Below are 17,026 nucleotides of genomic sequence, written 5' to 3' on the forward strand. Positions count from 1 at the left end.
TGTGAGTATAACAGAACTGATATGGCAGGCAAAAACCTGCCAATCTATCAAGATTTTTTTTTTCTCCCTTGATTACTATGGCTGTCAGTGGGAATATAAAAGGAAGTCCTTCCAGATTGCAGTTCCTAGGGCTTCCACTAGATGTCAACAGTCTTTAGAAAGAGTTTCAGGCTTGTTTTTTTTAAATGAGCTAGAATTTGTAGTTTTAGTAAGTGGCTCCCCTTTTAGCTGTAGTGTTTGTTGCGCGTTCCGGTGTGTGTGCGTACTTCGTTATTCATCTCCGGTAATGGTCTCCTGTATTCTCAGTCTTAAATTTTATCGTTTATTTACATATTAGGGTACCTGAGGATTGATTAGATTGTTTGATATGTTTGGAAGAAGTTTATTGGTAACTTACGGGATTCATTTGTATGCATTTTGAATGAGGGAAACCGGTGTATAGCGCGCCAATGAAACATACTTTTTTGGGATATAAAGGACTTTATCGAACAAAAGGCCCATTTGTTATGTAGCTGGAACCTTTGTGATTGCAACCAGATGAAGATCTTCAAAGGTAAGTGATTTATTTTATCGTTATTTCTGACTTTTGTGACACCTCTGCTTCTAATGCTTTTGTGTGTGGGGCGCTGTCCTCAGATAATCGCATGGTGTGCTTTCTCCCTAAAAGCCTTTTTGAAATTTGACAACGCGGCTGAATTAACAAGAAGTTAACCTTTTAAATGATGTGTGACAGTTGTATTTTCATGAATGTTTAATATTACGATTTCTGTCATTTGAATTTCGCGCTCCGCAATTTCCCCGGATGTTGGCCAGTTGGGACGGTAGCATCCCAGTGATCCGTAAAAAGTTCAAGACCTGGAGAATAAACACTCCTCCTCACAGCTGCTCATGTACCTTAATAAAGTTGATGATGTGGTTGTTACTGACAAGAAGCACATGGCTGAGCTCTTTAATCACCACTTCATTAAGTCAGGATTCCTATTTGACTCAACCATGCCTCCTCGGCCATCCAATATTTCCTCATCTCCCACCCCTTCTAATGTGACTAGTCACGATTTTCCTCCCTCTTTTTCCCCTCCACTACAAAGTTTCTCCCTGTAGGTGGTCACTGAGTCCGAGGAACTAGAGGAGCTCCTTAAACTTGACCCTAAAATAACTTCTGGGTCAGATGGTTTAGACCCTTTCTTCTTTAAGGTTGCTGTCCCTATCATCGCCAAACCTATCTCTGACCTTTTCAACCTGTCTCGCCTCTCTGGGGAGGTTCCCATTGCTTGGAAGGCAGCCACGGTTCATCCATTATTTAACTTCTCTAGGATAGGGTGCAGCATTTGGAATTTTGGATGAAAAGCATGCCCAAATTCAACTGCCTGCTACTCATCCCCAGAAGATAGATATGCATATTATTAGTATATTTGGATAGATGACACAATGAATGTTCTAAAAAAAGTTTGAATCATATCTGTAAGTATAACAGAACTTACATAGCAGGCAAAACCCTGAGGACAAACCATTCAAATAAAAAAAATGTTTGAGGTCACCCTCTTTTCAATGGGATTTCATTGGGAATCCAGATTTCGAAGGGACTTGCTTGCAGTTCCAACCGCTTCCACTGGATGCCACCAGTCTTTAGAAACTGGTTGAGGTTAATCCTTTGTGTAATGAAGAAGTACGGCCATCTTGAACAAGGGTAATTTCATGTGTGCTGTTTGATAGAGGCGCATGACCAGAAAGCATGCTTCAGTTTGTTTTCTTCCTGTATTGAACACAGATCATCCCGTCTTCAATTTGATCGATTATTTACCTTTAAAAATACCAAAAGTTGTATTATAAAAGTAGTTTGAAATGTTTTGGCAAAGTTTACAGGTAACTTTTTAGATATTTTGTAGTCACATTGCGCAAGTTGGAACCGGTGTTTTTCTGGATCAAATGCGCCAAATAAATGGACATTTTTGATATATATGGATGGAATTAATCGAACAAAAGGACGATTTGTGATGTTTATGGGACATATTGGAGTGCCAACAGAAGAAGCTCGTCAAAGGTAAGGCAAGATTTATATTTTTATTTCTGCGTTTTGTGTCGCGCCTGCAGGGTTGAAATATGCTTTTCTCTCTTTTGTTTATGGAGGTGCTATCCTCAGATAATAGCATCGTTTGCTTTCGACCGAAAAGCCTTTTTGTAATTTGGCACTCTGCATTTTCTCTGGCTTTTGGCCAAGTGGGACGCTACCGTCCCATCTATGCCAGAAAACCTTGTTCTGAAAAGCTCCAAAACAAAGGTCATGTGGTTTGCTAAGAAAATTACCCCTCTCCCCACTCCCTTATTTTCCATAAGGTGTTTTTATAATCTGTTTTTTAAACCTAATTTTACTGCTTGCGTCAGTTACCTGATGTGGAATAGAGTTCCATGTAGTCATGGCTCTATGTAGTACTGTGTGTCTCCCATAGTCTGTTCTGAACTTGGGGACTGTGAAGAGACCTCTCATGGCATGTCTTGTGGGGTATGTCCGAGCTGTGTGCCAGTAGTTTAGACAGAAAGCTCGGTGCATTCAACATGTCAATACCTCTCATAAATAAAAGTAGTGATGAAATCAATCTCTCCTCCACTTTCTAACAGCAGAGACTGACATGCATATTATTAATATTAGCTCTCTGTGTACATCCAAGGACCCGCCGTGCTGCCATGTTCTGAGCCAATTGCAATTTTCCTAAGTCCTTTTTTGTGGCACCTGACCACACGACCGAACAGTAGTCAAGGTGCGACAAAACTAGGGCCTGTAGGTCCTGCCTTGTTGATAGTGTTGTTAAGAAGGCTGCGCATTGCTTTATTACAGACAGACTTCTCCCCATCTTAGCTACTACTGCATTAATATGTTTTGATCATGACAGTTTACAATCTAGGGTTACTCCAAGCAGTTTAGTCATCTCAACAGTTTAGTCATCTCAACACATGATTTATTACAGGATTTAGTTGAGGTTTAGGGTTTAGTGAGTTTTCTGTTCCAAATACAATACTTTTTGTTTTAGCTTATTCCTTGCCACCCACTCCGAAGCTAACTGCAGCTCTTTGCTGAGTGTTGCAGTCATTCCAGTTGCTGTCGTAGCTAACGTGTATAGTGTTGAGTCATCCGCATACATAGACACTCTGGCTTTTACTCAAAGTCAGTGAAATGTCATAAGTAAAAAAGCAAGAGGCCTTAACAGCTAGCCTGGGGATTTCCTGATTATAACTGGATTATAATTTAAACACATAACACATACGTTTTTCCATCAGCAGACTATGATCGATAATGTCAAAGCTGCACTGAAATTTAACTAGACAGCCCCCACAATAATTGTATCATCAATTTCTCTCAGCCAATCATCAGTCATTTGTGTAAGTGCTGTGCTTGTTGAGTGTCCATCCCTATAAGCATGCTGAAATTCTGTTGCCAATTTGTTTACTGTTTACTGTATCTGGTCAAACACAATGTTTTACAGACGTTTACTAAGGGTTGGTAACAGGCTGATTGGTTGGCTATTTGAGACAGTAAAGGGGGCTTTACTATTCCTGGGTAGCGGAATGGCTTTAGCTTCCCCCCAGGCCTGAGGGCACACGCTCTCAATTAGGCTTAAATTGAAGATGTGGCATATAAGGAGTTGCACCATGATACCTTAAGGGAACATTTTGACATTTGCCGTATGGTTAGTGAGAAAGTCCATATTGCAAATGTACAGGTCCCTTACTAGACGTCTGAAAACGTTTGTAAAATTCGCGGTCGGCGTCGGGCTGTGCGGCAGGGCCGGATCTACCGGGAAGTCATCAAACGAACTTTCTCTGACATTCGGTTTCCGTTTGATAAAATAATCAAATTTGGTCATTTTTCCGCTGTCCCGGAAAATCCCACAAGAGGGCATAAGCAATCATATTGCAATTGTACAAAACATTACGAATCACGACGTGGCCTTATCTCCAAAACGGAACATATTTCGAAGCCGAAACTTGGTGAGCGTAGGTTTGGCATAATGGGCAGTTGGCCCCGAACAAGATGGCATCTAGGCCTCAACGGTTTTTGAGTTATGGCCATTTCTCTGGGATTAAAAGTCCAAAATGAAAATAGAGAAATAATTTTTCAATGATTAATTGACATAAAATCGAAACAATTTCGAAAAACGGTCCAGAAAGCACTTTTTTACGAGGGTGATACGTTTTTTTTTTAAAAGTTCACATTTTCGACTTTTGACTTCCTATGAAATCATATTCCAAATGGAGAAAACATATGCCTTATGCACAAGTTTTAAAAAAATGATGATAATGAAATATGACTAAAGTATGTTGATACAGTTCTTATACATGTGTAATTGACACAAAAATCGAAAGGATTTTGAAAAACGGTCCAGAAAGCACTTTTTTGGGGGGTGATACGTTTTTGAAAAACAATTCACTTTTTCAAAATTTTGCTTTTGGATGTTGACTGGTGTTGCATTTCCAATATGAAAAACCAAGGTGGAGCGCACTCGCCACCTGTTGGATTTTTAAAGTGTTACAACTGGCATTTGCCATATGGCATTTGCAATCAACTTTACACAAATCAACTCCGAATTATATGGTGTATATGGTGTATATGGTTTGTCCAATGCCAATATGTTGCCATTCATTTTTGTCCATTTCAGGGGGGTATTCCCTTACATCTGTTATTATCCTCAGTATTTTCCATCCATATTGTCAGACCCCGGTGGCTTGTCATTGTTGATAGACAACAATAATTTTTTCACCTCTTTCACACTGATTTTACGGAATTCAAAAGTACAATTCTTGTCTTTCAAAATTTGGACCGAAATACTTGGAAGTGTAGTGTCAGTGTTTGTTGCTCGCATATGTCATCCCCAAGATTTCTTATCTTGCCAATGAAAAAGTAATTAAAGTAGTTTGTAATATCAGTATGCTTTGGGATGAATGCGCCATCTGATTCAATAAATGAAAGAGCCGAGTTAGCTTTTTTTCCCCAAAATGTAATTTAAAACTTGTTGAGGATAGGGGGCAGTACTTTCACATTGGATGAATTGCGTGCCCATAGTGAACTGCATCCTACTTTGTCCTAGATTGCTAATATATGCATATTATTATTACTATTGGATAGAAAACACTCTGAAGTTTCTAAAACTGTTTGAATTATGTCTGTATAACAGAACTCATAGGGCAGGCAATCTTCCAAACAAGAAGTGAAATTCTGAATGTGGGTCAACTTTGACGTCATCATCCCTTCCTTTCCCAACAAGATATGGATCTGTTAGCACTTCCTACGCCTTCCACTAGATGTCCTCATTCATAAGGGAATATTTATGATGTAATTTCGTATTTCTGTTGACTCCAACATGGCGGAGAAACACTTTTACGTCTGAGCGCTGTCTCAGATTATTGCATGGTAGGCTTTTTTCCGTACCTTTTAAAAACACAGCGGTTGCATTAAGAACTAGTGTATCTTTAATTATATGTAGAACATGTATCTTTAGTCAAAGTTTATGATGAGTATTTCTGTTATCTGGTGTAGCTTTCTATAATTCCTCCGGATATTTTGGAGGCATTTCTGAACATGGCGTCCATGTAAACCGAGATTTGTGGATATAAATATGCATATTATCGAACAAAACATAAATGTATTGTGTAACATGTCATATGAGTGTCATCTGATGAAGATTTTCAAAAGGTTAGTGATTCATTTTATCTCTAATCCTGCTTTTGTGACTATCTTTGGCTGGAAAAACGTTTTTCCTTTGAATTGGTGGTGGTCTAACATAAATATATGTTGTGTTTTCGCTGTAAAACATTTAAAAAATCGGACATGATGGGTAGATGAACAAGATGTTTATCTTTCATTTGAGGTATTGGACTTGTTAACTTCTTGGATATAGGGGGCGCTATGTTAATTTTTGGATGAAAAACGTTCCCGTTTTAAACAAGATATTTTGTCACGAAAAGATGCTCGACTATGCATATAATTGACAGCTTTGGAAAGAAAACACTCTGACATTTCCAAAACTGCAAAGAAGATATTGTCTGTGAGTGCCACAGAACTGATGTTAGAGGCGAAACCCAGATAAAAATCCAATCAGGAAGTGCCGCATTTTTTGAAACCGCTTCATGCCAATGACTCCTTATATGGCTGTGAATGGGCCACGAATGAGCTTAGGCTTTCTGTCGCTTCCCCAAGGTGTCGACAGCATTGTGACGTATTTGTAGGCATATCATTGGAAGGTTGACCATAAGAGACTACATCTACCAGGTGGTCGCTTGGTGTCCTCCGTTGCAATTATTGCGTAATCTCCAGCTGCAGTATTTTTCCGTTTGCTTCTGATGAGAAACCAACTGCCACGACGGACATGTTATCGAATAGATAGGTGAAAAACACCTTGAGGATTGATTCTTAACAACGTTTGCCAGGTTTCTGTCGATATTATGAAGCTAAAAAAGTTCGGCGTTGTAGTGACTGCATTTTCCGGTCTTTTTCTTAGCCAAACGTGATGAACAAAACGGAGCTATTTCGCCAACACAAATAATATTTTTGGAAAAAATTAACATTTGCTATCTAACTGAGAGTCTCGTCATTGAAATCATCCGAAGTTCTTCAAAGGTAAATTATTTTATTTGAATGCTTTTCTTGCTTTTGTGAAAATGTTGCCTGCTGAATGCTAGGACATCAATACTCTTACACAAATGCTTGTGTAGCTTTGGTTGAAAAGCATATTTTGAAAATCTGATATGACAGTGTTGTTAACAAAAGGCTACGCTTGTGTTTGAATATATTTATTTCATTTCATAAACTTGCTCAGTAGGGTAAATAAATAATTTACCTTTGAAGAACTTCAGATGCTTTCACTCAGGAGACTCCCAGTTAGATAGCAAATGTTCCTTTTTTTTTGGTAGGCGAAAAACGTCACGTTTGTTCATCCTGCTTGGCTGAGAAATCGACAGAAAAATACTTCAACTATAATGCATTAGCACAAGCAACTTTTTCTATTCATGAACATTTTTATATCATTTTATTTGAATTTGCCTCGCTGCATTTTCCCTAGCTTTTGGCCAAGTGGGACACAAGCGTCCCCTATACCATTAAGAAGTTAATGGGTGCATGCTTATTAGTAAGTAGTTTCATAAATGCGTCAAGTGCAGCGTCTGGTTGCTCTTCATTACACACCACAGACCAGCAAATATTATTTACATCATCAACATATGAATCACAACAAAACGTATTGTTTGACTTCTTATACACTATACTAGGCCCAGCCTTTGGAACTTTGGTTTTCCTAGATATGGCTATTATTTTGTGATCACAACTTCCTATTCATTTGGATACTGCTTCCAGGCAAATATCTGCAGTGTTAGTAAAAATGAGGTCAATACATTGATCAATACGTTGATGATTTAATTCCTGTGCTCTTTGTAACTACCCTGGTAGGTTGACTGACAACCTGATCCAGGTTGCAGGCACTGCTTATAGTTTGTAGTTTTTTTCCTGAGTGGGCAGCACAGTATTTAACATTAGATCGTCTTTAAGCTTTACAGGAATGTGGTTCTGAATATAGACAGCAACACCGCCTCCGTTGGCATTTCTGTCTTTTCGGTAGATGTTATAACCATGTATTGCTACAACTGTCATCAAAGGTATTATCTAGGTGAGTTTCAGAGATAGTCAGAATATGAATATCATCTGTTACAAGCAAGTTATTGACTTCATTGGACCTTGTTTCTTAGGCTAGATATGTTAATATGGGCTATTTTGTAGCACTTTTCTGGGTTATCTGATAGTTTTTAATACTTTACTGGGAAGCTTATGAGAGGTCGACTTACTCATGTTATTTACATTGGAGCTGAGAGTGCAGGGTGAGCTGCATAAAGTGGTCTTCCTACTATTGCACACCGCCTCAGTGCTGTCATGACGTTGGCCTGGGGGATAGGTTTATGACAGTCATAAATACCTCTTCCCCCCTTTTTCCTCTCTCTACCCTACTGAGGTTACATTTGCAAAACCCTTGGTTAACTTCATATGGCTGCAGGGGCAGTATTGAGTAGCTTGGATGAAAAGATGCCCGTTGTAAACGGCCAGCTCTACAGTCTCAGTTGCTAATATATGTATATTATAATTAGTACTGGATAGAAAACACTCTAAAGTTTCCAAAACTGTCAAAATATGGTCTGTGAGTATAACAGAACTGACATTGCAGGCGAAACCCTGAGGAAAATCAAAACAGGAAGTGGCTTCTATTTTGAGAACTCCATGTTCCATAGCCTCCCTTTGCTGGATTTAAAGGGATATGAACCAGATTCCTTTTCCTATCGCTTCCTCAAGGTGTCAACAGTCTTCAGACATAGTTTTAGGCTTTTATTTAGAAAAATGAGCCAGAACGAAAACATCACGTCAAGTGGTCACATGAGTTTGGCTTGCGCAACAGAATTTGGACAGCCATTGTTTTCCCCTCTCCTACTGTGAAAGACATTTGCAGTTGATATATTATCAATTCTATATTTTAAAAACAACCTGAGGATTGATTATAAAAAACGTTTGACGTTTCACAAACGCTTTGATTGCTTTCGCTGTAAAGCATCATTTCAAAATCTGACACGACAGGTGGATTAACAAAAGGCTAAACTGTGTTTTCCTATATTGCACTTGTGATTTCATTAATATAAATATTTATAGTAATATATAGTAATATATTTATTGTATGTAGCGCCATGCTATTCAGCGGTTGTTGATGACACTTATCACGATAGGGGGATTGCAGCCATAACAAGTTAACAGAGATTCTGGGAACATCAGTAGGTGGGGGGGTATTGAACTATAGTCTGGTAACCTGAACAATTGAACATATGCGCTGGTACTTAATGAATATGATGTCAGTTCGGTTGTCATCTGAGACATTCTCATCAATGATAAGATGACATAAACTCTACAGTGGAAAGTCTACACATCAGAGTTATCGGATTCACATGGAAATGTTTCTCAATTTAAATGTTTGAATATGAAATTATTCATGATGGGCTGAATTGTGATTTTAGCTTCTAAAATGTGAACTCAGAACCCCCTGTTGGTCACATGTTTGTCTTGATTTTTTTTCTAGATTTTTTTCCCCTCTTCCCAGCATAAGGCGCTAGTCGATTCAGGTGCAGCTGGGAACTTTATGGATCGCGGACTCGCCATCAAGCTGGGTGTTCCGCTTGTGCCGATAGATTCTCCCTTTCCCGTGCACTCCCTAGATAGCCGGCCATTAGGGTCAGGGTTGGTCAGGGAGGCCACGGTTCCACTGGACATGGTGACGCAAGGGAATCATAGGGAGCATATAAGTATCTTTATTATCGATTCGCCTGCGTTTCCACTGGTGCTGGGGATTCCCTGGCTGGCTCGGCACAATCCTAAGATTTCGTGGAGACAGGGGGTTCTCCAGGGGTGGTCAGAGGAGTGTTCTGGAAGGTGTCTGGGAGTTTCCATCGGTGCCACGTCAGTGGAAAGTCCAGACCAGGGTTCAACGGTGCGCATCCCCCCCGAATATGCCGATTTGGCAATCGCTTTCAGTAAAAAAGAAAGCGACTAAATTACCACCTCATCGACCGGGAAGGGAATTGTGCGATAGATCTCCAGGTAAACGCTGCGCTTCTCAAGAGTCACGTGTACCCATTGTCTCAGGAGGAGACGTTGGCTATGGAGATATATGTCACGGAGTCTCTGGGACAGGGGTACATTCGGCCCTCAATCTCACCCGTCTTCGAGTTTCTTTTTTGTGAAGAAAAAGGAGGGAGGTTTGCGTCCGTGCATTGATTATAGTGGTCTAAATCCATCACAGTGGGGTTTAGTTACCTACTACCTCTCATCGCTACAGCGGTGGAATCATTTCACGGAGCACAGTTCTTCACAAAACTGGATCTCAGGAGCGCGTATAGTCTGGTGCGTATTCGGGATGGAGACGAGTGGAAAACCGCATTTAGTACCACATCGGGCTACTATGAGTACCTCGTCATGCCGTATGGGTTAAAGAATGCTTCTCAGGGACCTGCATGGGCAGGGCGTGGTTGTTTATATCGATGACATTCTGATCTATTCCGCCACGCATGTGTCTCTGGTACGCAAGGTGCTTGGTAGACTGCTGGAGCATGACCTATACTTCAAGGCTAAGAAGTGTGTGTTCTCCAAACGAGACGTCTCCTTCCTGGGTTATCGCATTTCCACCTCGGGAGTGGTTATGGAGTGTGACCGCATTAAGGCTGTGCGTAATTGGCTGACTCCAACCACGGTAAAGGAGGTGCAGCGGTTTTTGGGTTTTTCCAATTACTACCGGAGGTTTATCCGGGGTTTTGGCCAGGTAGCGGCTCCCATTACCTCACTGCCGAAGGGGGGGCCGGTGCATTTGCGGTGGTCAGCAGAGGCGGACAGAGCCTTCAGTAGGTTGAAAGTGCAGTTCACGGATGCACCCGTTGGTGCACCCGGACCCCTCTCTAGCCTTAATAGTGGAGGTGGACACGTCCGAGGCTGGGGTGGGTGCAGTGCTATCACAGCGCTCGGGTACGCCACCAAAACTCCGCCCCTGCGCTTTATTTTCGAGGAAGCTTAGTCCAGCGGAGCTATGATGTGGGGGACCGGGAGTTGTTAGCGGTAGTCAGGGCTCTGAAGGTGTGGAGAAACTGGCTTGAGGGGGCTAAGCACCCCTTTCTCATCTGGACCGACCACCAAAATCTGGAGTATATTCGGGCAGCTAGGAGACTGAACCCACGTCAGGCAAGGTGGGCCATTTCTTCATCCGATTCCGGTTTACTCTGTCATATAGACCGGGCTCCCAGAACGTAAAGGCTGACGCACTGTCCCGCCTTTATGACACGGAGGATCGGTCCACCGAGTCTACTCCCATCCTTCCCGCCTCGAGGCTGATGGCACCAGTGGTATGGGAGGTGAACTTGGACATCGAGCGGGCGTTACGGGCTGAGCCCGTGCCTCCTCAGTGGGTGGGTGGAAGTACGTGCTGCTTGGTATCCGGAACCAACTGATTCAGTGGGCTCACACCCTCCCGTAGATTTCCTGACCGATCTCCCCCCGTCTCAGGGGAACCCTACGGTTTTGGGTATTGTGGATCGGTTCTCTAAGTCCTGCCGTCTCCTCCCGTTGCCCGGTCTCCCTACAGCCCTACAGACTGAGGAGGCATTATTCACCCACGTCTTCTGGCACTACGGGGTGCCGGAGGACATCGTCTCTGATCGGGGTCCCCAGTTCACATCCCGGGTATGGAGGGCGATCATGGAGCGTCTGGGGGTCTCGGTCAGCCTGACCTTCGGTTATCACCCCGAGAGTAATGGGCAGGTGGAGAGAGTGAACCAGGAAACCAGGTAGGTTTCTGCGGTCGCATTGTTAGGACCGGCCAGGGGATTGGGCGAGATACATCCCTTGGGCTGAAATGGCCCAGAACTCACTACGCCACTCCTCTACCAACATGTCACCATTTCAGTGCGTGTTGGGGTACCAGCCGGTCCTGGCACCGTGGCATCCGAGTCAGACCGAGGCGGTGGAGGAGTGGGTGCAGCGCTCCAGGAGACCTGGAGGGCCGCCCAGGAATCCCTCCAACAAGCCAGTGGACTGCAGAAGAGGAGTGCTTACCGCCACCGCAGTGAGGCCCCCATGTTTGCACCGGGGGACAGGGTCTAGCTCTCGACCCGAAACCTACCCCTCCACTTGTCCTGCCGGAAACTGGGGTTGCAGTGTGCAGGGCCCTTCAAAGTCCTGAGGAGAATAAGCGAGGTGTGTTATCGATTGCAGCTCCCTTCCTATTATCGTATTAACCCCTTGTTTCATGTGTCTCTCCTCAGGCCGGTGTGAGCTGATCCCTGCAGGATGGTGAGGTGCCGGAGGTCCCTCCTCCCCCTCTGGACATCGAGGGGTCCCCGGCGTACACGATACGGGCCATTCTGTACTCGAGATGCCTGGTGAGGGGCCTGCAGTACCTCGTGGACTGGGAGGGGTACGGTCCGGAGGAGAGGAGCTGGGTATCGGTGGGGGACATTTTAGATCCGTCAATGTTGAGGGATTTCCATCGCCTCCATCCGGATCACCCTGCGCCTCGCCCTCCGGGACGCCCTCGAGGCCAGTGTCGACGCGCTGTGGGAGCCGCGCATCGGGGGGGGGGGGGGGGTACTGTCACGACTCCTACCGAACGTGGCTCCCCTTCCCGTTCGGGTGGCGCTCGTCGTCACCGGCCTACTAGCTGCCACTGATCTTTTCCTCCCCCTCCTTGTCTGTTTATTAGTTACACCTGTTGTTAATTAGGCATATTAGCTAGGCTTTATTAGCCAGCCGCCCGCCTGCTGGGTGTGTGGGCTTGTTTTATGTGTACTCTTTGTACACTCATGTATGTCACGGTTGTTCGTGTACGTGAGCTGTTTTTTGGGACTGTTTAGTTCCCCTGTGTTTTGGTGCATTTGTTTTGAGTGGCGTCTGTTTTCACCTGGTCGGTGTATAAAGAAGTAGCCTACTCTGAACTCTCTGTCTCCTGCGTCTGACTCCTTCCTCCACTACACCCCGGGCATTACAATAACAGTCATGGGAGTTTACCGTCCACCCTCTGCTAAGAAATGTGTGCTAATAGAGCTCACAGACTTAATAGCCTCCTTTTCAGCCTCTGAAGTGTTAATCATTGGGGACTTTAACATTGACTGTGGAAACCATGACTATGAATGTTTAAAAGATTTGTGTGTTAATTTAAATCTTACCCAGTTAATTCATTAACCCATGCGTCCAACTCTGAAGGACCCTACAAAATCAGCCTTGATTGAACGTACAGTACCAGTCAAAAGTTTGAACACATCTACTCATTCAAGGGTTTTTCTTTATTTTATTCTATTTTCTACGTTGTAGAATAACTGTGAAGACATCCAAACTACGAAATAACACATATGGAATCATGTAGTAACCAAAGATTTTAGATTTGCACACTCTTGGCATTCTCTCAACCAGCTTCATGAGGTAGTCACCTGGAATGCATTTCAATTAACAGGTGTGCCTTGTTAAAAGTTAATTTGTGGAATTTCTTGCATTTTAAATGCATTTGAGCCAATCAGTTACGTTGTGACAAGGTAAGGGGGGTAATACAGAAGTCCATATTATGACAAGAACACCTCAAATAAGCAAAGAGAAACGATAGTCCATCATTACTTTAAAACATGGCCAGTCAACCCGGAAAATGTTATGAAATTTTAAAGTTTCTTCAAGTGCAGTCGCAAAAACCATCAAGCTCTATGATGAAACTGGCTCTCATGAGGACCGCCACAGGAAAGGAAGACCCAGAGTTACCGCTGCTGCAGAGGATAAGTTAATTTGATTTACCAGCCCACATCTCAACATCAATCAGGCCTTCATGGTAAAATTGCTGCAAAGAAACCACTACTAAAGGACACCAATAATATGAAGAGACTTGCTTGGGCCAAGAAACCTGAGCAATGAACATTAGACCAGAGTTAAAAATAGGTCTAACCCTTGGTGTACACTGGAGCTAACCAAAGTTATATGCAATAGAAATGCTGTTTGGGCCAGAACTGGATTTACAGACTCAAACCCTGATTAGCAATAGTTTAGGAGATTGCGAAATCTGTGTGTGAAACTAGTTAGAAAAGCAAAATCTGATTTATTTTATTACCTATCTGATTATGCAGGGAATTCGGCCAAATTCGGGAAAAGTGTTAAATCTCTGAAGGGTTGTACCTATTCTTCTCTTCCTCATCAAATGAATCTTGTCTTTGGCACCATTACTGATAAAATGTATATAATTAAAGCATTTGATCACAAATCTATTTCCGCGGGCTCTATATTTGTCTCAGTTTCTAAGCCAACTCACCTTAAGTGTAGTCTGGATATTAACCTTTTATAACTAGGGGGCAGAATTTTCATTTTTGGATGAAAAATGTTCCCGTTTTAAACGGGATATTTTGTCTCGACAAGATGCTCTAGTAAGCATATAATTGACAGCTTTGGATAGAAAACACTCTGACGTTTCCAAAACTGCAAAGATATTGTCTGTGAGTGCAACAGAACTCATGTTATAGGCGAAACCCAGATAAAAATCCAACCAGGAAGTGCCCCATTTTTTGAAAGCCCTGCTTGCCAATGACTCCTTATATGGCTGTGAATGAGCTACGAATGAGCTTACACTTTCTACATATTCCCCAAGGTGTCTAACAGCATTGTGACGTCTTTTTACGCATTTATGTTGAAGAATAGCCGTAAGGGACCACTTTTAGCAAGTGGTCACATGACGGCTCCCGCAGAAAATCTTGCGTAAAGTACACAAGTAGCCATTTTTCCAATCGCTTCTTATGAGAAACCAATTGTCCCGACGGATATTTTATCAAATAGATATGTGGAAAACACCTTGAGGATTGATTCTAAACAACGTTTGTCATGTTTCTGTCGATATTATGGAGCTAATTTGGAAAAAAGTTTGTCATTGTAGTGACTGCATTTTCCGGTCGATTTCTCAGCCAAACGTGAAGAACAAACGGAGCTATTTCGCCTACAAAAATAATATTTTTGGAAAAAAGAAACATTTGCTATCTAACTGGGAGTCTCCTGAGTGAAAACATCCGAAGTTATTCAAAGGTAAATTATTTAATTTGATTGCTTTTCTTATTTTCGTGAAAATGTTGCCTGCTGGTAGCAGAGCCAAAGCATTATGCCATGATAAACTTACACAAATGCTTGTCTAGCGTTAGCTGTGAAGCATATTTTGAAAATCTGAGATGACAGTGTGATTAACAAAAGGCTAAGCTGTGTCTCAATATATTTAATTTGTGATTTTCATGAATAGGAAGATTTTCTAGGAAGATTTATGCTAATTAGTTTGAGGCTACGTTACGCTCCCGCATGCGGGTTTGAGAGTCATGGGAAGTTAATGGAGGTAATTTGCTGAAAGACGCTGAAATTTGTTGAAAATGTTGTTCTGGTATTTTCTTTCAGGCAATTCCATGTTTGATTTTCTCTCCCCAATTGCGTGGTATCCAATTGGTAGTTACAGTCTTGTCCCATCGCTGCAACTCCCGTAAGGACTCGGGAGAGGTGAAGGTCGAGAGCCGGCCAAGCTGCACTGCTTCTTTACACAATTGCTGCCTCAGTAACTCACATTTTAAATTTGACATTGTCTTCAGGAATTATTCCCAAAGCATGGAAATATGCATATGTGTTTACACTCTTTGACAATTACCGACCAATTTCTAAGCTTCCTTGTCCAGCTAAGATTCTTGAGTCATCGGTAAATGTGCAGATTTGTTATTTTTTGACTGATAAATGTATTTTCATTTTCAAACCAATCAGGATTTAGACCAGGGCATAGCACTATTACAGCCACCACATTAGTTGTGAATGACCTTGTCAATGCTTTGTATGCTAAAATTAGTTGTGCTGCTTTGTTTATAGACCTGTCTAAGGCCTTTGATACTGTTGATCATTATATTTTGTTGAAGAAACTGTCATCGATAGGCCTTGGCTCTATCGCATGTTCTTGGCTTCGTGACTATCTTAGAGACAGAACTATTGTGTTGAGTTAAGTCAAATTTAGAGTTAAGTCAGATTTTCTTCAAGTACATAAAGGTGTTCCACAGGGATCAGTATTTGAACCTGTTCTTTTTACGATTTACATAAATGCGAATGGTCAAAAATTGTGATCTTCATTTGTATGCGGATGACACTATTACCTATACAATTGCTCAGACTGCTGATTTAGCTGTGTCAAGATTACAGTCTGATTTTGCAGCTGTTCAGGAAGCCTTTACGGATGTAAAGCTTGTACTTAATACAGGCAAAACTAAATACATTCTGTTTTCAAAGTCTTGTAAAAGTATCCGTTAGGTTGCATCTTCACTCAAATCAATTCAAATGTTATTGGTCACATACACGTGTTTAGCAGATGTTATTGCAGGTGTAGCGAAATGCTTGTGCTTCTAGCTCTGACAGTGCAGTAATATCTAACAAGTAATATCTAACAGTTTCACAACATATACCCAAAATGCATGTAAATCTAAGTAAGGAATGGATAAAAAATATATATACATGTATGTCAGAGCGGCATTGGACTAAGATACAGTGGCATAGTAGTACAGTATATATACATATGAGATGGGTGATGCAATATTTACAAACAATTAAAGTGACTAAGAATCCGTAGAATAGCACTGTACTCTATACTGTACATATGAAATGGGTGATGCAATATGTAAACACAATTTAAAAGTGACTAAGATCTGTTTTGCCACCAAGTACTAAGTCATGTTTTGCAGAGGGGTCAAATACTTATTTCCCTCATTAAAATGCAAATCAATTTATAACATTTTTGACATGCGTTTTTCTGGATTTTTTTGTTGTTATTCTGTCTCTCACTGTTCAAATAAACCTACCATTAAAATTATAGACGGATAATTTCTTTGTCAGTGGGCAAATGTACAAAATCAGCAGGGGATCAAGTACTTTTTCCGCTCACTGTATTTGTGTGTGTGCTGATGTGACTGTTGTTCCCAGGGCATGTTTGTGAAAGAGACCTAGGTCTCAATGTGTCGCCCTGGTTAAACAAAAGTTAAATATATATATATATATATATTTTAATTCACAGCTACACAAACACAGCTACTCACATAGCCTCACAGAAAGCGACGCACACACAGCTAAATACACACACAGCTACACACTCCATCTGACCTTGTATCCGTTCTCCTTGGCGAAGCTGAGAATGACTTCTCTACGTTCTATAGTGGTGTTGGTGGCATCAAACACCTGAGGGCATGTACATCATACTGCTTCATACTAGTTCATCTAAATTCAAACTGGTTCAAATAGATCACAGGTGTTAAACTCGTTCCTTTAAGCCCTCCATGGAATGAGTTTGGCACCCCTGATATACACCATACTGGTTCATAGAGTATAATGTAGGTTCATATACATCATAGTGCTTAATATATATCAGTGATGGGCAACTGGCATTTGTAGGCCTGCTGATAATCCCCCCGATCACAATTATTTTTTACCCAG

At 41.8% G+C, this 17,026-nt stretch overlaps 1 protein-coding gene across 2 annotated transcripts in view; it reads right to left on the minus strand.

Annotated features, from left to right (window-relative positions):
- LOC139378781 (6-phosphofructo-2-kinase/fructose-2,6-bisphosphatase-like) overlaps nucleotides 1-17,026 on the minus strand; it is a 51,930-nt gene that overhangs the window by 21,406 nt on the left and 13,498 nt on the right. For both annotated transcript variants that reach the window (XM_071121277.1, XM_071121278.1), the window contains one exon: nucleotides 16,697-16,771. In XM_071121277.1, the coding sequence (XP_070977378.1) occupies nucleotides 16,697-16,771 (75 nt within the window). The remainder of the gene's footprint in view (nucleotides 1-16,696; nucleotides 16,772-17,026) is intronic.

This window comes from Oncorhynchus clarkii, chromosome 21 (genome assembly GCF_045791955.1).
Source record: "Oncorhynchus clarkii lewisi isolate Uvic-CL-2024 chromosome 21, UVic_Ocla_1.0, whole genome shotgun sequence".
Taxonomy (NCBI): Eukaryota; Metazoa; Chordata; class Actinopteri; order Salmoniformes; family Salmonidae; genus Oncorhynchus; species Oncorhynchus clarkii.